This window comes from Vipera berus, assembly GCF_964194415.1.
Source record: "Vipera berus genome assembly, chromosome: 2".
In the NCBI taxonomy this organism is placed as follows: domain Eukaryota; kingdom Metazoa; phylum Chordata; class Lepidosauria; order Squamata; family Viperidae; genus Vipera; species Vipera berus.
Window position 1 is genome coordinate 121,328,765 of NC_138203.1, and position 24,940 is coordinate 121,353,704.

The 24,940-nt window shown below is 41.6% G+C and overlaps 1 protein-coding gene across 1 annotated transcript in view; it reads left to right on the top strand.

Annotated features, from left to right (window-relative positions):
- Positions 1-24,940, top strand: part of CACNA1F (calcium voltage-gated channel subunit alpha1 F) — a 66,409-nt gene that overhangs the window by 20,629 nt on the left and 20,840 nt on the right. Inside the window, exons 15-30 of the mRNA XM_081318927.1 lie at positions 248-329; positions 921-975; positions 4,420-4,429; positions 7,448-7,577; positions 8,828-8,957; positions 9,120-9,179; positions 10,340-10,446; positions 10,616-10,703; positions 11,016-11,123; positions 14,552-14,604; positions 15,077-15,223; positions 16,760-16,961; positions 18,140-18,298; positions 19,521-19,631; positions 20,713-20,796; positions 24,634-24,762. Of these exons, the coding sequence (XP_081175053.1) occupies positions 248-329; positions 921-975; positions 4,420-4,429; positions 7,448-7,577; positions 8,828-8,957; positions 9,120-9,179; positions 10,340-10,446; positions 10,616-10,703; positions 11,016-11,123; positions 14,552-14,604; positions 15,077-15,223; positions 16,760-16,961; positions 18,140-18,298; positions 19,521-19,631; positions 20,713-20,796; positions 24,634-24,762 (1,655 nt within the window). The remainder of the gene's footprint in view (positions 1-247; positions 330-920; positions 976-4,419; positions 4,430-7,447; positions 7,578-8,827; positions 8,958-9,119; positions 9,180-10,339; positions 10,447-10,615; positions 10,704-11,015; positions 11,124-14,551; positions 14,605-15,076; positions 15,224-16,759; positions 16,962-18,139; positions 18,299-19,520; positions 19,632-20,712; positions 20,797-24,633; positions 24,763-24,940) is intronic.

Here is a 24,940-nt window from a genome sequence, read left to right on the forward strand (position 1 = left end):
AGGAAGAGATAACTCTTCTAATGAATGCCCTCTTTATTTAAAAATGAAGTAAGTGTGCGTTGTGTTTCAAGATTGTATTTCCACAAATACAAAATGCATGCACATTATTAATCAAGTAAAACTCAGGTGACTAGCCATTAGAGTTTTACTTGGGTTAACTTACAAAACTGTTCTTCAAGTTACTTCAAATTGAATTAGGACTGTTTCCTCTTATATCAGATTATTTTCTCTAAACTTCTCACCTCAGATATCTTACTCAATGTCTTCCTGGCTATTGCAGTGGACAATCTTGCTGATGGAGACAATATTAATTCCTCCAAGGAAGAGAAGTGAGCATAGCCTAAATGATGGGAAAGAAATTCAATTAGAGAACAGCTGTTTAATTTGTAACTTTGTTACAATTTTTTTTAACTGCTACAGTATAAACCAGCAGTCCCCATTCTTTGTGACTTGGTGGCCTGACTGGGGAGGGGAGTGTGGAGAGGGGAACTGGGTGTGCACACAGTTCGACTTGCACAAGTGGTGGGCCCGCACATGTATGTATGTGCGTGCACACTAGCCCACTTTTTATGCAGGTTTAGTTGTGCGCATGCACATTGGCCCATCACTCACATGGCCGGGTTCCAAATAAACTGTGGCCCAGTAGTGGGCCACAGCCCAGGAGTTAGGGATCCCTGCAATAAACCATCATATAAGGGTATTTATACTGCCTAGTAGGATTCTTTTAAGTAAAAGTTTGCAATGTACAGTACTCCCATTTAAGAAGGCAATAATACAAGAAGCGTTTCATTAAATGGGGATTGCATATAGAAGAATATAGAGAACCTCAGATGGCAAATGCAAGATAAAGTCTAATGTCTTCCTTTCCTTTTTGTCCTCTTAACCTTCTTCCCACCACTGCCTTTCTTGTTGTAATGCAGACAGGCACCAGAAGAGGGAGAACAGAACAAAGAGAAAAAGAAGAATACTGTGAAGGTGAGGTCCAAACACACTGACTGTATAAGCTTAGGTTCTGATCCAAATTTCCCTGGGTAGCTAATAGATATCAGTAAGTGAAGTGTTTCACATTTTAGTTTCCTTCCCAATGTGATTCCCTCCAGAGGTTTTGGACTCCAGGCAGCCTAGAAATTACAAGACAAGAGTCTAACACATTTTATGTTAGGCAAGGGTGTTGAGTACATCTAGTTGGAAAAGGCAGCATCGTTAACAGATACCTTCTCAGATTTTGTTAGTTTCCAAGTGGGGGAGGGAATTCCATGATAATATATATATTCCTGCATCCAACAAATGGCACATAATGATTTTTATACTGCAAACAGAAGGAGAATTCACCCCATCTTTTTCCGATCCAGCTCATTTTTAATCCAAACAAAACAGTATCTAGCTATCTATCATTGTCACGTAAGTAAAAGATACACTTGAAATTATACAGAGTGAAATTAATAGTAACATGAAATGAAAGATAAAAGAATTGGAAAAGCCAGACCAAGTACAGAAAATATATATAAAGTAGCAACTTCCCTTTTTAAAAAATAATTTTATTGAAAAATACATGTACAGATAAGGCTAATATAAACCATATTATATAAGCATATCCTTAAAACCTCACCATCCCTTCTAATTAGCAAAAATCTATTAAGTGTTGCCAGAAATAACAACCTGTCTGTTAGAAACTTGATCTAATAAACCCACTTGAATTCCTTTCTTTTACATTTATATCTCATTTATATTATTAAACAAATCCCCCAAATGTCATCTTTCAAATCTAGTCAGGAAAAATTACCAGAGATAGTAACATACTGTAACTGTTATAACTTTAATCAGATACATTTAAAATACAGCAAATGAACTCTTTCACATAAAACTTGAATCTATAAACAAAGTCTTAGAACATCATCCTCTAAACCTGGTCAAAGAAAATCCATTAAAAGTTTTCTGAAGTAGCAACCTATATATTTTTACCTTAGTCAAATAAACCAACTTTATATTTCTTCTCCTTGCTCCCAACAATCTTAATCTTTAGCCCCTTCAGATTTGGTCCAAACATTTGGTTTCTTTTCATTTTCTCTTTGTCTCTTCTAACAAAATCACTGATAACCTTAGCAAATCCCTTTCTTAAATCCAATATAAAAGAGGTTATCCAGGTCATTCTTCAGGTCTATTATTTGTACACCCTTCTTAGTTATGAGAACATCAGCTAGTTTCATTTGTAGATTCAATATTTCACTTTTTCCATATCCTTCTTATAGCTGTCATTTTTAAGTCCATATTTAAATTAATTTCAGTCTTGCCAGTAAAACTTGTTCCCCTTCCATAGTCTGATCTAGTCTATCAATAATAGCAGAGTTCTTTAAAACTAATTTTGGAGTCCATTGTTCACAAATATATCTCAATGTGCCTGTGCTTTATTTCCTTCTGGTGCCTTCTAGTGTCCAATCTTCAAAATCTCATCATATTTTTCTTCTGAATGCAAAGACATGAATAGTTTATCATGAGAAGGATTCTTATAACCAATTTCCACATTTTATTAAATCTATTTAAATCCTTAGTCTGCTTGTAACTTTCTTAAATCAACACTCTCACTCTAATCATCCTTTTGCTGTTAACTCAGAAAAAGAAAAAAAGTAAATAATTAAATATGTCCTTAAAACTTCTTTAGTAATGGACTGAAGGAAAGTCACCCAGTGAAGTCCATAAAAGCTTGCAGTTCCAGAGGCTCTCAAAATTAAAAAGCAATAAAAAGTTAATTCCAAAGTGATTAAAAATGTGAATCAGCCAAACTTGAGTCCTTAATTACGATTATGAACTTAGATGTAATCCCTTGATTCCCAGCGGCTCAACTGTAGTTTACTCATAAGGAGCAGCTGTCCAAATTGGATGCAGGCTATCTCACAATCTCTCCTTTCTCCAAATACAAGTTAAAATTGGTCTGGATTCTGCATTCAGCTATGGATTTCAGCTCTAATGTAGTCCCCATATTTTCAAGGAAGTCTTCCGTTCACCGTATTCTGACCAGAAGTCGATAAAAAAGCAAATTCTAATCTTCTTTACAGCAGTTGCAGACAAGTTCTTTATCTGTCCTTCCTCTTTAAAGTTACAACATGGTTCTCTTCTTTCCATATCCAACTCTTTGATTGAATAGCAGATCTATTAATGAATCAAGTTCATTGTTTCTATTTTCAGCAAAAAGTCTATAAGAGGTTGCCAGTCTTTTATAAAAGCAGTTGTTATCTGTGACCAAACAGGTCAATTTTGCCATTTCTGCATTGTTAGTTTACCATGTTTCCCCGAAAGCAAGGCCTACCCTGAAAATAAGCCCTAGCTTGATTTTTGGGAGTGGGCTTATATTAAATAAGCCCTAGTTTGAGGGCAAGGCACACACCTAAAAATCAAGCTAAGGTGGAGGAGTCGAGCTGTCCCACGCGCCCCGCACCCACTTACCTGGCAGCTTGGACTCTCCTCACTGGCCCACTTCTTCTGTGGCATCCCCAGGCCTGTATTTCTCAGTCACAGGCCTTTCGGGAAGGCCACTATGAATTCAATCCATAGCTCAGTTCTGCAAGACCTCTGTAGCCAAGGACCGAGCTATGGATTGAATCCATAGCCACAGGCCTTGCAGAAAAGCCTGACTGCAAAATGCAGGCCAGAATGCAGCTACAGAATGAAGCTGCTCCTTTGGTTAGAAGAAGTAGATTGGCTGGGCGGGCTGTCAGTGCTGGAAGTGAATATAAAAGACACCCCCAAAAATAAGACCTCTTTTGGAGGCAAAAAAAGGTGAGACCCAGTCTTATTTTCGGGGAAACACGGTATATAGTACAGTGATTTCATATTAAACTTTATCAGTAGCTTGGACAAGTTTTTATGTGCCTTCCACAATCTATGATCAGCCTTATTTTGGGCAAAATTTCCACCTTTAACCAAATTCAGCCCAACCATTTTATTGCACGATAGGGCATACTGTACTTCAGTCTTCTTTGATATTATGCTGTCCGGATAGAGTAAGTTAGAAAACAACTAATCTTCAAGTAAGAACTTGCAATAGGGAACTAAGGCCTTGCCTTTAGCTCATTGCATTCTACTGCCTCAGTCTCTTTTTTTCAGCCTCCCCTCGCCCAAATGTCTCATTTCACCTACAATTTATATTCCCATCTCCTGGTTTAGATGCAAGCACAGCATATATATGAAAAAAGAAGCATGTAAAGAATATCTGGCAGCAAGGGAAAGACTTTGCAGGAGAAAAGCATGCTCATTTTCATTGTTTGTTGTGTCCTTCCATGTTTGCACACCTTTTTCTGCTCAGGTTGTCTCTTAGGCCCTTCCTTGAACACTATAGGAAATAGCTGGGAAACTTTGGGAGTGAGTCTCCCTTTCAGTAAAATACCTGTCCACATTGGACCTCCCTGATTTCTTTCTTTACAGCTAGAAGTTGGTGAGGAAGAGGAGGAAGAAGAGGAGGAGGAGGAGGAGGAGGCGGCTGTAGAAGAAGGCAGTGAAGGAGCAGGTGAGAAAGAGATTCTAGTACTGTGCCCCCTGTACAAGGGTGGGGATTTTGGGGGGTAAGCATTGCATTCTCTTATTGATAATCTATTAGGAGCCATGTGGTAGGCAGGTTGAAGAAAGAAGGGTCACGCCTGAAGGCCCTGGAGATATTCACTCTCATCCTGTCCTCTTTCTTTCTGAAATCTTATTTTTTTCCCTCCCAAGCAAAATAATTCACGGGAAGAACAGATAGCTCTTAACAGAGACCCAAACTGACCTTTTGCAATGGGCTTTTGCAATTAGATTTCAGCCCGTTTGCTTCAATGGTTGCATATAATGCTGGTGCTGCCATTTTCTACTATACTGAAACAAGGAACTACTTATCTTTCCCACAGAGGGAACTTGAAAAGACCTTTAGCCAGGAGTGAAACTGTCCCGATTAATAATTCTGCTTTTTGTGTGTGTGTGTGTGCTTTTTCCACATAAAACAACTGTCAAAAAGACAGTGACATCCACCGTTTTTCAGTTTCTCTGGGCTATTTAATCCTCACAAGTGAAGCGGCGACTATCTGCAAGGAAAAAGGAAAAGAAATGATATAAGTGGATTATGAATTGAAATTCACAGACCTCCCTTTTTGCTGTTCCTTGGCAAAGTTTTATATATACCAATAGCATCCTAGAATAATAAGGATTTGGAGAAACATGGAAATTAGGAGGCATGGGCAGATACTCATAATTGCTCCTACCTTGAACAATGTAATTTTGTGTCAGATGACACAATTATAATACATTTGCATCCTTTACAAAACTTCACAGATGAAGAATGCTCCCTGTAGCACCTCTTTTCTTCCACTAAGGGTCACTGCCTGACAGGCTCATGCTTTAGTGCCCTTGTCTGTGTTTTATTTCTGCATTTACACTAAACAAGAATAAAGATGTATATTCCTTTTTCTCTAAATGTGCAAATTTGCTACTAGAAATCTAGCAAAGAGATCTCAAACTCCGAGGGTGTTTGTGCCCATTAACTATGTTTTGAAAACCTCTTTAGAGGCAAAGTTAAAGTAGTCTTTTATTTAGGATAAGTAGAAACTGGAGGAGAACAGCTGGTCCTAGTAAATGTGAACAGTTGATGTTTTTGTCGGTGATAACTTTTGTGTCTTTGGCCCTTGACCATTTCAGGAGAAAATAATGCCTTTTAAGCAGTGACCACACTTTCAGTTGGATACCAGACTTGGATCATGGAGAAGTTATATCAAAGTAGCTTTCCATCCATTCCTGATTGGGAACAAACATTTCATACCTATGTAGTTTTGCTACAACTCTCCACCATCTTCTGTTGATATATATCTCTCCAGCTTTCACTTGTTGAGGCTCCGTTAGTTTCACCTGTTCTGTTAATTCCAGGAAGGAAACGAGATGGCAGGAGAATTAAAAACAGGTCGCAGATAAGGTTGCAGAACCTTGGACAGCTCACACAGTTAACTTATTCTCTGGCTTGTTTCTATCCCTCTGCTGTACTTTATGAAAAGCATAAAGAGAACTCTATTTTGGACTCTCATCTTTATTGCCTCTTACATAGTTCATTTTAAGTCCAACGCCTGCCTTGGAAAATAGGCTTTATGGAAGGGCCAGCAACTTTACAAACATGTACATAAATAAGCTAAGATTCCTGTCTAGAGACCGTCATCTGCTTAACTCAAGGCTGTAACTATTTTGGGAGATAGTCTCAAGCTGATTTTAACTTGAGCATTAGTTAGTCATGATATATCCAAAGATTTCTGTTCATTTCAAGGACTCTGTCCTTTCGTGCTCCCTGCTTTTCTAGAATTTTAACATGAGTCTCTCTCTGCTTTCCGATCTCATATTTTGCATTAATTCTTTGCATAACTCCTTGGATCTCTTCCTTCTTCAGATGTTTAGCCTAACCAAACCAAAGAAATATTCCCACCCATCCCCACCTGACTACTTCCACCCTTTTAATTACTGCTTCCTCCAGTGTTGTACTTAAACTATAAGCTCTTTTGGGACAGAAATTTATCTTTGCTACTCTAATGCAGGGCTTTTCATCCAGTGGTATGGGTACCACCTGTGGTACATTGGCACTTGGCAGGTGGTACGTGACCATCCTAGAAAAGTGGTAGTGGGGGAGGGGAATGAGCTGAACTGGTGGCAGCACCGCACAAGCCTGAGCGAGAGATGGCTGGAGCTGCAGGGCTGTCAGGGCTGAGCGGAAGCGCCAGGATCAGTGCCACTTTCCAGTTGATCAGTGCTTCTTCGGGGCTGTCAGGGCTCAGTGGAAGCGCCAGGATCAGCACCAGGCTCCAGCTGGAGCTCGGCGCTGATCCTGGTGCTTCTGCTGAGCCCTGAAGAAGCACCAATCAGCTGGAAAGCAGCACTGATCCTGGCACTTCTGCTGAGCCTAGAAGAAGCGCCGATCAGCTGGAATGTTGCAGCATCTCCAGGGTCTTGTGATTTACATTCAGATGCTTGGCAACTGATTCATATTTATGACGGTCACAGTATCCCAGGGTCATGTGAAGCAACCACCCAGCAGATGGGGGGAATAAAAACCAAACACCCCCCCCACCCCCACTGCCAATCCTCAGCAGAAATGCTTCCAACAATGAAAACCTCGGACAGGAGGAAGAGCGCTACCGGGCGGGCAGGTAGGTGTCTTGCTCGGCTGTGGCTTGGGGGGGCACCTTTTTCAGTGCCATTGTAACTTCAAACAGTCACTAAATGAACTGTTGTAAGTCGAGGACTGCCTGTACTTCATCACTTTTTTCTTTTTCTTTTTTTATCATCAAGTTTTTGACACCTTGCTAGGCGACTGGTGGTACTTGGATATTGCCATATCCTAAAAGTGGTACAATGAGTGAAAAGGGTGAAAAGCCCTGCTCTAATGCACTGTACACATGTCTATCATTATGCAATCAGTTATCCAAAACCGAAGTCTCCTTTGCCTTAGGAGAGGAAGACGCAGAAGATCAGCAGAGCTTGGCAGAGTCCCACCTAGAAAAACTGGAAGACACTCCCAAGGAGAAAATTGTACCAATTCCTGATGGAAGTGCCTTTTTTTGCCTTAGCAAGACAAACCCGTGAGTATACAAAGGAGAAAATAGGGGGATTATCTTCTGGCTCTATGGGAATATGGCTTCAGCCTATAAGAATTGTAGAGTGAGGTTCACATTTCCCCTCTTCTAGTGTCAGAATCCGTGGGATTAGGGCTACAATTTGTCAGAAGATTCAGAGAAGGGAACATAATCTTTATCTAGTCAAAATCCCACTACTGTATTTGGGGCAGACAGAAGTCAAGTCAACAGCAGGTAGATTGGAGGAAGGGCCTGGATGGCTTTTCTAGTGACCAGTTGCTCAGACTGAGGAACCAGTCTGAAGCACCATTGATACAAAGTCAGCCAGACACTTACTGGCTTCAGGTCTAGCTGGGCTGATGAATTGCAGTCCCCTTCTCTTGTGATTTCCCAGGTGATCTTGCTGCACAGCCCAGTTTACTTCAGTAACTTCCCTGATAGGGCAAGAAAAGGCACCGAGTCCTTTGCTTCTAGTCTAGGTTCACATTTCCTGGCATTTGATATTTCAGAAGATTGTGATATCACCAGTGTATTTTAATGTATATCCCTTCAATGGCTTTGCTATTTATTAGGGATGCTTCTCTGGTCACAGGGTTTTCTCCAGATTTACCATGCATATGCTGCCCTTATCTGAATAAATTGCATGTGGGTTCTGTCAGGATTTCTTTTAGTCCCAGGGCATCACCTCCTGATTTTCGGAATTTGGACCTCAGTGTTGTGATTCAGGGTCAGCCTGTGGGTTCGGCAGTTGGGTCGGATGACTCAGATGAGGGGGAGGAGGGGGTGTTGAAGAACTTGCTGATGATGGCTTTGAGGCTCTGCAGAGCCCCCAGCCAGGCCCCTCCCACCTGGTGGAGACCCAGCTGTGTGAGCCTGACAGCGTGGATGAAGATGACCCACAGCTGGCCCTGTTCAAGGACGCCCGACGCAGGAGGCAGTCAAGTAGGAGTAAACAGAGGAAGGCAATGGGGCTTCTCGGAAGGAGGGAGAGAGAAGCCACGCCCTGAACTCTTTATAAAGGACTTGTGTGGGGAGGGCTGGTTTGCTGAAAGCAACCGCTCAGATAGTGTTTCAAAGCTCCGGTATCTTGGTTCGTGTCTTGTTTGTTTTTGTAATAAATTTGGCAGACGTATTCCAGCCTCTTGCCGTCTGTAAAGGGGTTGCCTTTTCTGCAAGGCCGGTAGCAGGCTGGTACAGAACACTCAGATCAGTTCTGCCTTAGGTTATTAGCTCACGGCCTTCCCTTCTTCCACTAGACTTCGTGTTGGGTGCCACAAGCTGATCCACCATCACATCTTCACCAACCTCATCCTTGTGTTCATCATTCTTAGCAGCATCTCTTTGGCAGCTGAAGACCCCATCCGGGCTCACTCCTTCCGCAACAATGTAAGCTGTGACGCATGTTGTCAAAGAATGGAAGAAAGGAGGTGGAGGCCAAAAAGGCCTTCTCTTCCTTCATCCACACACTTCTCTCTCTTCCCCACTCTGCTCTTTGGCTTTTATATTTCAGCTTTTTTTTCCTTTCCTTTTTTTTCTCCCACTACTCAGATTTTGGGCTACTTTGACTATGCCTTCACTTCTATCTTCACTGTTGAGATCTTGCTCAAGGTACTAAGACTAAGCAGAGTAAGGGCAAGGGGAGGAAAGAAAGGGGGAGTGCCTTGTGAGAGGACCAGCCTATCAACTCAGAAATGAAACAGGCATCCTAGAGGCCAATATATCACTCACGTAGCCTTGTGGATGCCAAAACTATAAGGTAGGAAGCAGACGAGTGGGTTAAAGAAAATTTGCAGAATGAACTGCGGGAAACTGTAAAACTGCAAAACTGTAAATGCGATTGGGATAGAGATCCAGAACTTCCAAGAATAAATATCAAGGCATGAGAACTCTCTGTTTCTGTACTAAGTATCCAAATGCTAATTTCTATTGCTATTTAGCATGTATTTGTAAATAATTCTGGACTTAGAAGACAATCTCAACATCTTTGCCTTCTTAAGTCAGAGCTGCACCATTTGAGAACTTGAGAATGCCCTCTTGTTTATAATTGCAATGGATACCTCAGTATTGAAGTCAGTTTACCTCTAAGGTAGAATGTGTATGGTGTGTCATGAGCGGCGGGCAGAAATATCACAAGAGATCAAATCTTTATTTAGTCTATTCCTAGACTAAAACATTGTCTTAAGCCTCTGTATTTATCTACATGTATTTTTTAATCTTGCTCTATGTTTGTTGTCCAGGGAAAGAGCTAGGGTTTGTACAAGGCCTGGAAGTCTTATCTGATTCAGGAAATCCTATTAAGGCATTCCTCTAGTTCTGAGGGTTCATTGCTCATGGTTTCGTAAAACATATTTTTATAAGCCTAATCAGAAGTAATTTGTCTTCTTTAAAACATATTTGCAAAAATATAGCTCTTTTCTTAAAAAATATAACTGCAAAATCCATGAGATTGCACCTATTTTTGTTTTCTCTATATATGGGTGTGATGTAGGTCTGCTCCAGTACAGTGTTGGCATGTACCATCTGTTCAGGGACATAAAAAAGATACCAACCAGTATAGTCTGTGGAACTAATGGAAATACCTTTATGGATCTTGAGGGAGGGGAGAGACCTGTACTGCCAGTAGCCTCTTACATATAGCTGACTTGATTTATGAAGCAGAGTCACTTACAGCAAAATTACCAGGCATTAATTTCCAAGTTGCTTCATTCTCACAACACCTATGAGAGGAAGGGAGAGACACACAGCTGCTTTGACATCTCTATCTACAGATGACTGCATATGGTGCCTTCCTGCACAAGGGCTCATTCTGCCGGAACTGGTTTAATCTCCTGGATCTGCTTGTTGTCAGTGTCTCACTCATCTCTTTTGGCATCCAGTAAGTTGGAAAGCAGAATATGCAAAGGATAAGTATGCTCCCCGACAAAGAACCAAACGGATTTAGAAAGAGTGGCATTAAGCTCTGGACATCCCATCTGAAAAGTGGGCCCAAATGATTGGGTATGGGCCTGTTGGCTCTTACACCTGCCTCCCTCTTTCTGCCTCAGCTCCAGTGCCATCTCTGTGGTGAAGATCTTGCGGGTACTGAGGGTACTACGTCCTCTCCGAGCCATCAACCGAGCCAAGGGGTTGAAGGTGAGGACTTATCTGAAGAATAGATGCTGGTTCTTGAGCGATGTTCCCAATCTGGCTGCTTTCTAGATATGGCCATGCAAAGTTGGAAATGCGGCCCAATGCAGCTAGGAGGCACTGGGCTGGGGAAAGCTGCCCTAAAATGCAGAACTGGGTCCATCCTTTTCTTCACATATGGGTGCACGTAAGCTGTGGAGTGGTGGGCCCTCTCTCTTTCCCCCTCCCTGTCTTGGTTTTTCGTATGATGTCATAAGGGCTGAAAAGTGTATTTTCAACTGTCTCTTCCTCTCCCCATGTGCCTCCTTTCCCAAACAGCACGTGGTACAATGTGTGTTTGTTGCAATCCGCACCATTGGAAATATCATGATTGTCACCACCTTGCTGCAGTTCATGTTTGCTTGCATTGGCGTTCAATTGTTCAAGGTAAGACATGCAGTATTTAATATTTCAATGGGTGGCTAAGGTGAAGTGAGCATGGAAGATAGATATGTGTTCTTGGAATGATCAAGAATATATTGAGTGATGACCGAACTCATGGAGCATGCGTGGGTGGGCTTCTTCAGGTTTTGCCTAAACACTTTTCCAGACACATCACCTTAGCAACAAATCCTGTGCCTGATGGTAAAAAACACCTTCTCAATTTATCTACAGTTGCAGATGTCACAAAGAAAAACCTAACACTCAAGTGAAATTAAAGGAAATACAATAATGAACATCATGGCTAGGGGAAACTTAAAACAGTTTTTGTAACGCATTTCTCAGAACTCTTAAATGGTCTCTGCCTCTGAAGGCTGAACAGCCATGTCAATGATATTTAATTTGGATTTCTGCACTAAGCAGGGAGATAGATTGAATGACCTCAAGGGTCCTTCCACTCCCACATTCTGTAATCCTATATGGAAGTGTGGGATCTGGCCTGAGCAGAGATTAGCAAAATGCTAGGCCCAGTTGAGGTGAGGAGGGCAGAAGAGAAAGAATGGAAAATAAGAAAGAGGAAGGAATCAACTAGATAGAGAAGTATAGAGATAAATTAAAAAATAAAATGTAAAAAGAGTTATTAGTCTTATTGCTTGACATGTGACTTCTCCTCTTCTTAACTCAGCATTCTTATGCTTAAGCTCACGGATGTTATTTTTTTGCCCCTACCAGCAACAGCTCAGTGACAATGAGTGAGATATGGACACAACAGGATAGCTTTCGGAGCACAACTTTGTGTGTGTAAATTTAATGGAGAGAAAGAAACCCTTCTCACACAGACCTGCCAATTTCCAGCAACAGTCCTGTGACAGCAGCAAGAATCTTAGGATAAAACTTTTTCTTCCTCTTTGCAGTTGCACATACCTTTCCAGCGGCCTTTGATAAATCTTTATAAGGCCACGGAGAGTGTATATCCATTGGTTCAATATGAGGTCTCATTAAGCTGGTGATATCCAGTTACATCCCAAATTAAATAGCTCCTGACTCAATGCTAGAGATTTCGATGAAATGAAGCCAGCAGAGCTTCAATCAAAACAAAACGAGACCATCTGGCTATGTCTTCTGCAATAGTTGCTGTAGATGAAATAAAAAGGAACAAATTCATGAGCTGAGTATTTTCCTAGACTCATAGCTGCTGCCTGGTGGCCAGGTAAGAGCTGTGGCCAGGTGTGCCTTAGCCCAGCTTTACCTGATGAATCATTCATGGCCCTGGAACAGGAGGATCGGGCAACAGTAATTCATGCCTCCTCTTCATCCATGGACACTGTTATAAAGTGCATTACAAGGGGCTATCTTGAAGCTGCAGCTAGTTCAAAATGCAGTAGCACCCATGCTGAAGGTTGAGAGCTACGAGGGCAATTTAGAAATAAACCTCCGTTTGAGCATGTGCAAGAAATAGGCGGGGATAGCAAAGCCTGTCTTATGGCGCCGTGTGCAGTATTTCAGTAGGCAGTGAGGAGGGGAAGGAGAAGGTTGTGTTGCAGTTGACTCATTCACTAATCAATTGAAAATAAACTCTACCATAGAAAATCCTACCAAATGTGAAGGTTTTTTTGTTTTGTTTTTTAATCCCATTTATATCCCGCCCTTCTCCGAAGACTCAGGGCGGCTTACAATCTAAAGCACAAATCAATGTGCTTAGCAATAGCCTTCATTCTATGTATATGCCTGCTTATTAGGGCTTTCGCCCCCCCCAAGCGGCATTATTACAAAGTCAGCTTATTGCCCCCAACAATCTGGGTCCTCATTTTACCTACCTCGGAAGGATGGAAGGCTGAGTCAACCTTGAGCCTGGTGGGACTCGAACCTGCACTAATTGCAGGCAACTGGTGTTACTTAAGGAGGCATTAGCCCACTGCTCCACCAAGTGCGTGCAGTAATACAATTCTTGTGTGCAAAAAAACTTTTGGCAGCTGCGATTCATTGTGAACTGTGTAATGTTTACAGACCAAATGTGATGCGTGAAGGTGTCGTACGTCAGTGGTGTAGCATGTTTAAAGATGGACAAACTGACATGCACGATGAGACGAACTCAGATGAGGCATTCATAACAAGCATCAGGGCATGCTGACTTTCGGTGTGGTGTTGGTTCACAATAATGCTTGCCCGCACACTGCTAGACGCACCCAAGAACTTTTGAAGCAGTTCCCTTGGGATGTTTTTGATCACCCCCCCCCATAGCCTAGATTTGGCACCAACTACCACCTCTTCAGGCACATGAAACAGTGGCTTGCGTCGCACTGCTTTCACAATGACAATGCACTTCACGATGCTGTTACAGGGTGGCTTCATTCCCAGGCAGATTTTTTTGGTAGAAGGAACATCAAACCTTGTAAGACGTTATGACAAGTGCTTCAATCTGAATGGGATTATGTCACAAAATAATGTAATGTTGTAGTTTTCTAACGTGTATAATAAAAGTTCTGTATCTGCGAGTGTCTGTCATTGATAACTAAACGGAGGTTTATTTCCGAATTACCCTCGTATTATGGCTGAATTGCACCTGTATGTTGAATGCTGCATGGCCTATCTGCCAGTAGGCTTTTGGGTACAATGCAAAGCATAACCTCTTTCTCCAGGCAGAAACAACCAGTTTAGTATATTTGACCTCGATTGGGAATGTTGCAGGTTCCCACATGAAGTGATATTGGTGTGACCCAGGGATAATGTTTCCTGGTTATTGTAACCAACCTAGGGAAAAAGTCTTTCAGTGAAGATTACAGTAGTGAAACTCTTAGTATATTTTTAAAAGCTGCCAAGTTAGAGGTACTGTGCAGGTCTTTGCAAGTGGAAGTTGCCTTTTACTGATGATTTTCCCTGATGGTTGAAATTATATCCATAACTGATTTGATCCTTATTAAACATGTTTTTATCTCTATTGTTTCATGGTGGCTTTTTACTGTTGAAAATTGCTAGGATCTTGGGATTCTAGTGGTAGGTAGGCAGGCAGGCAGACTGATTGACTGTATAAATCAGGATATTAAAACAGAATATTTATATTTCATCCTTCTTAACCGCCCATCTCCCTAAGATTCACAGTATTATTGGGAATATTTACAAAAAACAATATGATAATAGAGTTTAAAGAGTTGGTGTTATATATAATGATAATAGCAGAAATGAAAATACATAAGGGATTCTATGGACTGGATGGGGAGGCACTGGCCTCGATACCTAGAGGTTGAAAGGACCTCACAACTGCTAAAAATGAAGAACTTGAGTCAGAACTGTTTAAAGGCTATTCCTATGTGAATTGATACAAAGCATTTCCTCAGAATTTCAGTAAACTCCAAAGAGACTAAAAATACAGTTTTCCAAGAAAAATACTTTCATCTCCTGTGATTGTCTACCTTTTTTTATCCTTGTATCTTCAGGGCAAATTCTATAGCTGCACAGATGAGGCCAAGCATACCCCAGTTGAGTGCAAGTAAGTATAAAATCTGCTCTAATAAGAGTACAAGAGACTGATAAAGAATGCCCTGTAGCATCAGTGCTGTAGCTTTGCACTGAAATAACTGGATAGAAAAAATGCACTTGGTCCTTGTCCTGGTCCCTGCCCGGTTCCCTTGATTCATTTTAGGGCCTTTGTGAACGCTGCTGATTCCAGCTTTCCAACGGTGCTACTGCTTACTACTAGAAGCAGAATGGCAAAACTCTATTCATGCTCATATTAATGATTGGTCCCCAGGTGTAGTTGTAGTGAGTTCAGAGTTGGAAGCTAGAATTTGGGATTAGCGTGACTTAATTGCCAAATAATTACAGATTCCTTTTAGCTGTATTCGTTTGACCTGTACTTATGCAGATTCAATAGATAAGAACAATCTATATCCAATTAATTGAAAACAATCACATTCCTTCTTCTATCCGTTTTCCATTCCTTCCCTTCCTCCCAAATCCAGAGGCACATTCATTGTGTACAAAGATGGAGATGTGACTCACCCAATGGTGCGTGAGCGCATGTGGCTCAACGGTGACTTCAACTTCGACAATGTGCTATCAGGCATGATGGCTCTCTTCACTGTCTCCACTTTTGAGGGATGGCCAGCGTGAGTTACTCTGTAGAGGTTGTGTTCAGAGTGTATGCATGTCTTTGATGTTTGCCATTTCCAGATGTCTTAACATTTTTTGCTTTAAACAGCTGTTTAGATATATCTTGCTTAGCTCAGATGTTTATTTATTTATTTTATTTATTTTAATCCCATTTATATCCCGCCCTTCTCTGAAGACTCAGGGCGGCTTACAATTTAAGCACAAACCAATGTGCTTAGCAATAGCCTTCATTCTATGTATATGCCTGCTTATTAGGGCTTTCGCCCCCCCCCAAGCGGCATTATTACAAAGTCAGCTTATTGCCCCCAACAATCTGGGTCCTCATTTTACCTACCTCGGAAGGATGGAAGGCTGAGTCAACCTTGAGCCTGGTGGGATGCGAACCTGCACTAATTGCAGGCAGCTGGTGTTACTTAAGGAGGCATTAGCCCACTGCTCCACCAAGGCTCTTTAGAAAGAGAATATGTTCTCCTAGCCCCAAAATGAAGGGTACTTGATGTTTCTTCATCCTGTTTTCAGGAACAGAGATAGATATATGATTACCAAAACCCCCCAAAGGATCTTCTCTCTATCCTCCTCTCTTTGCCTTTTGAATACTCTCCCACATTTCTAGTGTTATAAAAAATACTGTGTTTGATTAAACTAAGGGAGTGGAAGAGCCCCATCAGATCTCATGATGGTATTCCAGGCTTCAAAAAGCAGATAGAGATGGTCAATGTGCTAGAGGATTCAAGAATATAATTGAATCCTGACTGATTTTTTTTAATAAATCCAGCCTTTATTATTTTATAAATAACTCTTTTCGGTGCTTTTTATAATGTTGCTTATCCCAGAGTGGGCATGTATGTAAGTATTTATTTATTTTCCTGAGAACCTGAATCCAAAGGAAGTGGGTCATCAGCAAGAAAACAGCAGTAAGAGTGACGTGATATTGATCAGACTGAAAATTAGGTTGCAGGATGACACTTCAACAGAACTTGATGGAATTGCACTGGTTCCCTATGTTTCTTGAGCAGATGCTGAGTCAGATGGGGGACATGTAATATAGAATTTCTGAGCAATATCTTACATCCTGAACTTATTTGAACCTTGAATTCAATTAATCAATCTTTATTAGTCATAGACCAGCAGATAACCCTGAATTCTGTAATTATTGGTTTGAATCTTTTCTGAAGAGAGAAAATGCTCAAGTCTGAGTATATTCTCATTGATTGCAGGACTCAGCCATCATGCTTTGCCCAGACCATTCTTCAGATGACAACCAGAGATAATGGTTTCTTCTGGGTTCTAGCAATTTTGACAAGCCATGACCCCAATTTGGAGTGTTGTATCCATATTAGTTGCTAAATGCTTCCACAAAGAATTACAAGGAGGGTAGAATGGCCATAGTTTTCCCTGAATCCCCAGTATCCAGTCCTCTGGAGTTTTCCTATTGTGGCATTGACTGAAGGTCTTCAAAAAAACCATTTCTTTTTCTCCATCCCTGCTATGCACCCTCTTATCCTTTCTTTGCCACCATCTTACTATGCCAGGCTCTTGTACAAAGCTATTGATGCCAATGCAGAAAACCAAGGACCAATATACAATTACCGGGTTGAGATCTCCATCTTCTTCATTGTCTACATCATTATCATTGCCTTCTTCATGATGAATATTTTTGTGGGCTTTGTCATCATCACTTTCCGGGCCCAAGGAGAACAGGAATACAAAAACTGTGAGCTGGACAAGAACCAGGTAGCATTTCAATACCCCACCTTGTATTTGCTTGTGAAATAACATTTCACTTTACTTTTTTTTTCTTGTCCAAATGACATTGGCTTAGTCCAGCTTTCCCCAACTTGATAATCTTCATGTTGTGTTGGGATTGCAACAGTAAGAAAGCCACGCTGGTTGAGAATTCCGAATTATCACACAGTTTCCTCATATTTAGAAAGCCTCAGATTAGGGAAGATTAGTTTACTCCCATAATTACTCATTTGTATCAGCAATCAAGGACTTTGCCACTATACGTTCCATTTGTCTACCTTTAATGGGAATCAAATTACTATTTTCACCCCTCAGTTTTGCCCTTTGCACTGAGAAGAATGAAATCATTCTCTCCCAGTTTTTCACACTGCATAAAGGAATGCTGTTAGAATTGGAGCCCTTTTCATTTCTGAAGTATTGTTTTACCTCTGTTTATTAATCATTTTTGTTCTAAGAACACTCCTTAATAAATACAATCCATTATTCATCAAGTTTAGAATGCATTCTAATAATATACATCAGTGCAAAGGAGATGGAGTTTGAAAAGTCCTGTATGTTTTATTATTTGTATTTTATTTATTGAGGGAGAATACATTGTAACCACAGCGAACTGAAAAAAGTGACAATCATGTGAGCTATTTTGGGTTCCTTTTGTTAAAAAAAGAAGGCAGAACAAGGGGAAAACACTAAAGTTTAGAATCTTCAGATTTTTGAAAGTAATAGGTAATTATTTTTGCAAGAACGTTTTGATATGAGGTTCTGATCAGAGTCTTTTATCTGTGTTTCCCATGAATTGCTTATAACTGGATCACCTAGTAATAATTGAAATCTAAACAACACCTATCCAGCTTTAACACACCTCATGACAGAATATAGAACAGAAAAGGTGTAGTAGGCTATTAGGATTTGGAGTTTTGTCAATGGATATGCAGAGGGGAAATAGCATCAGGAATTCCAGCACTCATGAAATATGACATATACTGGTCTTCTTCATGTGTATTGGGGCTTTGGTTTACAAAATTAGGAAATGTTGCTCTATGTTGTGAATACTGTTTCAGCTAGCAGCTCAGGTGTTGCTAAAGAAATGTGCAGAAGATGGGGGTGGGGGTGTTGGAGGTTCTCTCTTAACCGCTCAGCTGAACAGCTTTCTTTTTCTTTTCCCATAGCGGCAATGTGTGGAATATGCTTTGAAGGCTCAACCCTTACAGCGCTATATCCCAAAGAACAAATATCAGTACAAATTCTGGTATATGGTCAATTCCACTTGTTTTGAATACATCATGTTTGTACTGATCCTGCTGAACACGATTGCTTTGGCTGTACAGGTGAGAAGCATCATTTGTAGTGCCACAAATCAAAAGGCACTGCCCAGCTATTTCCTCTTTAAGGGAAAAAAATTAGAAATGGTGGAAACAAATAGGTGGGTTACAAATCCACCCTTATAAAATCTATGAACAAGGCAGGCCAACCCATTTGCTTACTGGAATGAATTCATATGTGATTTTTTTTTTAGAATAAAAATGGGATCCAAGCGCATGCAGGAAAATGCAGTCATGAATGCCATAAGTGCTATCACTACTTGTTCTGTCCCAGCCTATGTGAGTCTTTGTTATGCTCACAAGGAGAAACCCCTCTTCCAAGAAACAGGCAGGAACCACAAGAAAAAACCAACCCCTTTTATTCTCACAGACCTGAGTCAATGTCCAAGGCAAACAAACACAGTCCACAGAAACTTGATCCACAACACGAACGGTTCCCTTCAGCAACCAGCACCTCCCACACCTTCCCTTTTATAATTCAGCCAAGGCATGGCTTCCTAATGCCTTCTCCTTTGCCTTTGGAGCCACCCCATTGCATTCCTCTGTCCCACTCGCTTCTCCTGTCTGTGCATTCGTGCATCTGGGATTTGTCCCAGCTGTTCTTCATCACTGTCCAATTCAGGCTCCCAGCACAGCTGTGTCTCAGCCTGAGTGCGAGTAGAAGGGCCAGGCTCCTCGTCCGACTGTAAGTCTTGGAGCTCCTCAAAGCCTTCCTCTGACTCTAATGGCATTCCAGGCCCATCCTCCTCATCTGATTCCTTAGACTCAGCTGCCGGATCCACTGGCTGGCAAGTAATTACAACACTACTGTAATAAGATATGACTAGAAAAACTTATTTTCAATAAGGTGAATAGAGAAGCATAGTTTTAAAATAAATGTGTAAAACCCCATATTTAATATTTGGGGTCTCAGTGGTGAATGTAATGAATTGGTAAACTCTGGGAAAATTCACTCCAGGCCATATGAAGAAAGTGGAGATGCTGGAGGTGCCACAGAAATTGGGAATTCAGCTGCATAGCAGCAAAAGAGCTAGCAAAGATAAGGCCCTGGGATTATGTACATTAACCTATATGTGCATGATTTCAGAACAAGAAGGAAAGAACCTCGGAAAGTTGATATTTTGAGTCCAGCATTCATTCTTATTATAAGATTTTCAACAAATCCCACTTGAATCATCAAGATTTGCAAAATTCTCCTGTATTATTCATGCCTTGTCTCTTTTTTCAGCACTATGAACAATCAGAGCCTTTTAATTACGTGATGGATCTGCTCAATATGGTGTTCACAGGCCTCTTCACTGTTGAAATGCTTCTGAAGATTATTGCCTTCAAGCCCAAGGTTTGGGAGTTTTGCAAAAGTAAACAAATAGAGGACTGTTATCTCTGTTCCCCATAACTCCAGAACACTTTGAGCAACACCAAGTTATCAGTATTATATGTTGAAGGGGTTTTCATTGAGGGACTTAAAACAGCCGTTACTTCAATCTTCTGCATCATACATAGCAATTTGTTTGCTGGGAGGAACTCCTGTTTCAAGTTTTTCAACAGAGCTACTTTTGGAGGACCTTCTTGTTCTTGATGGTGCAATGTTCAGTCCAAGAAAATTCTCACATCCCTTCTGGTATCCACAGTTACTGCTGTAACGTGAGAAGGGAGGTGAGGTCATTTGCCAAACTTTCAGGTTCTGGGAAATGTATGGCTTTGCCAATCTCTAGAGCCCTCCATTTTTTAAACCTTGCATGTAAAAATACCTTTCGTTGGTGCATATCCTCCAGGGGAATTCAGGATATCCTTCTAGATAGACATACATCTTTGCATTGAATTCTGAAGCATTTAATATTGCAGCACAGGAGCCTTCTCACAACTCACACTTTCTATACTTTAAGATCACACTTTCAAGCAGAATAGATGGTGAAAAATGTGTGATTAATACATTTTGATTTTTAGGCCAACCCACACCAACAACTCAGGTTGGTTAATAGTACTGAATAAGATATTGTGCCTGTGCCTTTCCTCACCTCTCAATCTTGAGCCCCAAAGGGAAAAAATCAACTGTCCAGGCTTGAATTTTGTTAAGATGGTAAAGAGCTTCTGGAAAGGGAGGGTTGTGTTTCCTCATTGTGTGCCCTTTCTGGTTACTCAGCGACATGAATAATAATCTGAAGTAGGATTACCACACAACTGAAAAATCTTAAGAAAGCAGAGGCTCTGCCTATGATTGGCCTTCAATTATTGAGATGTTATATAACCCAGACTCCACCTTGAATTTTGCCCAAAGGAAAGCAGGGGGCCAACCGTTCTTATTAGGACAGACCCATGCTGTTTTGGCTCAGTTACATAAAGTAGATGCGAGTGGGTCACTGGACGTAAATTAGTTCTGACTGGCTCTTTCTGGAGCTTTCTCTATTGTTCTCTTGCAGCACTACTTTGTTGATGCGTGGAATACCTTTGATGCTCTGATTGTGGTCGGGAGTATAGTAGACATTGCTGTTACCGAAATCAACGTGAGTGATGCCCCAATGTGATCTGTCCCATAGAAATTACCTGAGCAATGTTGAAGCTCATTTGCAGAAAAGCTGTTGAAGGAGGCAGAACATGTCACACTGTATGCTTATTTTATTGATTGAATGAATTTTGATTCTGGATAACGTGCACAGTTAAAAGTTAAACTCAACAATCAACATAGTTTATCCATTAAAAACAATTTAAACACTATAACAAAAAACAGGGAAGAACGTAGTCTAAACTTATAATGCCCTTTTAACAGGCTCCACACTTCCATGGGATCCCCAGTCCTGATGGCAAAACTAAGTTTTGAGGGCCATTCAGGAAGTGAACAGTGTCAGAGTCAATCTCACTTCAGGAGGAATGATGTTCTGAAGGGCGGCTGCCGTGGCAGAAAAGTCTCTCTCTCTCTCTCTCTCTCTCTCTCTCTCTCTCTCTCTCTCTCTCTCTCTCTCTCTCTCTCTCTCTCTCCCTCCCTCCCTCCCTCCCTCCCTCCCTCTCTCTCTCTCTCTCTCTCTCTCTCTCTCTCCCCCACCCAAACAAAGCTCCTTGGCTGGTGTAACTTGCCCCCACCTCTGCCAGACCTGATGCATGGGTAGATAACTTTGGGGAGACGTGGTCCCTCAAGTAATCTAGTCCCATCATCAGCACTTTAAATTGGATCCAGAAGCAAGCTGGTAACCAATGCAGCTCAAGGAACAGAGATGTAACATGCACTGCTTTGAGGGGCATAGCTAAAATGCCACTGAATTTTCTACCAGCTGAAGCTTCCAGATACTCTTCAAGAGCAGCCCCATGTAGAATGCTTATTTACTGACAGGACTATTACACTTGATTTTTTTCTCCTGACAGTGTAATTCAGATATAGCTCCCTGTTATCACAAAGGCTACGAATTTGCTTTTGTTATTTATTTGCTCTGTTATTTGTTAGATGGATAGCTTGCCTTCTCCCTAGGAGCTTAACAAAGCTTACATGGGTCCCCTTTCCTTTTATTCTCCAAAGAATCAACAATTCTCTCTCAGTACCTAATCCTGTGATCAGCAAGAGAGAATGACCGGCCAACATTAGCTATTACGTTTTCTTGACTGAGGATAGATTTGAACCTAGAAATCATAAAACAAACAAAAATCACCTTGCAGAACGTCTATTCCATGTTTTGTTGTAGTTATTCTTTATGCAAGAAATGAAACAATTTGCGGGATGTATTTTACTTTTATTTTCTGAATTTCTTTGTCTTTTATTTATTCATCTCTGAATTCTAGCCTCCTATTTCTCTTTTTCCTCCATATATTGTCTGCATTGCTGCTTTCATGCACTACATATTACGAGACACAAAATTGGCTTGATCTTATGTACCTCCACCATATCTTCAATCATGGTTGTGATTCCTTCCCTCCAACAGAAAGGAAGCTATGGTGTGAGAGTATTATCCCATGAATCAGAAAAGTTGAACCATGTAGTACAGAAGCAGTGACTATGACAAAATCCACAGTGGGGTCAAGGTGATGTTGTGGTTAGAGTGCCAGATTACAAGAAGGAAGGCATAGATTCAAATCCCCACTCAGTTCACAGGGTCATTCTTACTTCCCTTATTTCAAGGGTTGAGGATATAAAGAAAGTTCTTGCTTTAAGCCCCTTGGAGGAAAGATAATAAAATATAACTGTATGCCAGAGACGTAGGCTAGAACAGTAGCCTCCAACCTTGATAGCCTGGATGGGGGGGAAGGGGAACTGGGCTGTTCAAGGGGCGGGCTGGTGTGTGCATGCGCAGCTTGACTTGCGCGAGCAGTGGGCTGATGTGCATTTGTGCACCCATGCCCATGCTAGCCCGCCACTTGCGCACATTGACTTGCATGCGTGCCCAGGCCAGCCCATCACTCACGCAGCCTGGTTCCAAATAGGTCATGGCCCAGTAATGGGCTGTGGCCCGGGAGTTGGGAACCCCTGGGCTAGATGAAATGAAAGAGGCTTGTGATAAAGCATGAAGGTATAAATGTTGAGGTGACAAGCCTCACTATCATAGGGATTGTAAATTACTGTATAAAGTAAATGTCTTTAAATTCAGGCAGAGTTAGGTAGATGCTATGTATCAATGGCAGATGATACCACTCTAATGGCAGAAAGTGAAGAGGAACTAAAGAGCCTCTTGTTGCGAGTGAAGAAGGAGAGTGCAAAAGTTGGGTTGAAACTAAACATTAAGAAAACCAAGATCATGGCATCCGGCCCTCTCAATTCCTGGCAAATAGATGGGGAAGAAATGGAGGTAGTGACAGATTTTATTTTCCTGGGCTCCAAGATCACTGCAGATGGGGACTGTAGTCAAGAAATTAAAAGACGCTTGCTCCTGGGGAGGAAAGCCATGGCAAATCTAGACAGCACACTAAAAAGCAGAGACATCACCCTGTCAACAAAAGTGCGTATAGTCAAGGCTATGGTCTTCCCAGTTGCAATATATGGCAGTGAAAGCTGGACCATAAGAAAGGCTGAGCGCCAAAGAATTGAAGCCTTTGAACTATGGTGCTGGAGAAGACTCCTGCGAGTCCCTTGGACTGCAAGGCGATCAAACCGGTCAGTCCTAGAGGAGATCAACCCTGACTGCTCTTTAGAAGGCCAAATCCTGAAGCTAAAACTCAAATACTTTGGCCACCTAATGAGAAGGAAGGACTCACTGGAGAAGAGCCTAATGCTGGGAAAGATTGAGGGCAATAGAAGAAGGGGATGACAGAGAATGAGGTGGCTGGATGGAGTCACTGAAGCAGTAGGGGTGAGCTTAAATGGACTCCAGAAGATGGTAGAGGACAGGAAGGCCTGGAGGAACATTGTCCATAGGGTCGTGATGGGTTGGACACGACTTCGCAACTAACAACAACAACAATGTATCAATGTGTGATGTAAATAGGCATTTTTGGGCAATACATATAAAATAACAAATGAGCATATACATATTAGAGCAGTCATTCCTAGCCACTGTATTTATAACTTTGTGCCTCCCAGATGTGAAACTCCCATTGGGATCACTCTAGCTGAAGATTCTTAACGGACCAAACTGAAGAAAAGTGGTGGAGGGCTTGGGAATGAATACAAGAGGTTGTTGGGCAAAGATAACCAAAATAATAGTATGGGAGTATCATCCTGGTGTAGTCAATAATATATGCAATGGTATTATTTTATCATTTGGTCTTGAATAATGGCAATTTGGCTTCACTGGCACCATTACCCCCACTTATAGCTAAGGATTTCCTTTCATCTTCCTTGTTTCTGGGACCAGCAGACTTTGCTAAAGATGGAGGCAGGAAAAAGGGAAGTGGCACAGTTGCCTAGCAACTACACAGCTCTGTTTCGTTAATCCTGGACCAGAGAAATGTCTGGGCTAGGAGCAGAACAGGCAGCTGCGCAGGCAGGGGAAGTCATAGCTGTACCCAATATATTGTGGGCTGCTCAGACTTCCCTGGAGGTAGATGCTGGAAGCTGAGGGGATGGAGCTTACTTCTCACATATTTGCAGATATACAAATGTTTGTCAGATGAGGTGCACATGTTAACTCTGATAACTAAATGGGAGCATCATGTACAATGGCAACGTCATACCTCTAAACTCCACTGCTTGGAGCAGAATACAGCAGAAGGCCATCCCCCCCCCCAGTTCTAACTTGTAAACTGTCATGACTGCTGCTCCCAGTTGGAAGCTGATTGCAGGGCTAGATGAAGCTGTACAGATTCAGTCAGGTGGTAGGGTGGATTTAGTACCTTGCCCTGTATCATACGTATACATATGTTTCTATTATGGGGCTGCTTGTTCTAACCTCTTGCTGACCCCATTCCACTCGACTCCACAGAGCTCAGAGGACAGTTCCCGTATCTCTATCACCTTCTTCCGCCTTTTCCGTGTCATGCGCCTGGTCAAGCTCCTCAGCAAAGGTGAGGGTATCCGTACCCTCCTCTGGACTTTCATCAAATCTTTCCAGGTCAGAAGGGGAATGATGAGAAAGTAACTGTTGCCTTAAATCTAGGACTTAAAATTGCTGCATACTTTGTTCTAGCAGGGTAGGAAGGAAAGAACATGCACTGGGAAATGTGCTAACAGGAGCGGAAAACACTGGTCTTGCGTCAAACCAGGAGGATCTGTCCCTGGCTGCACATTTA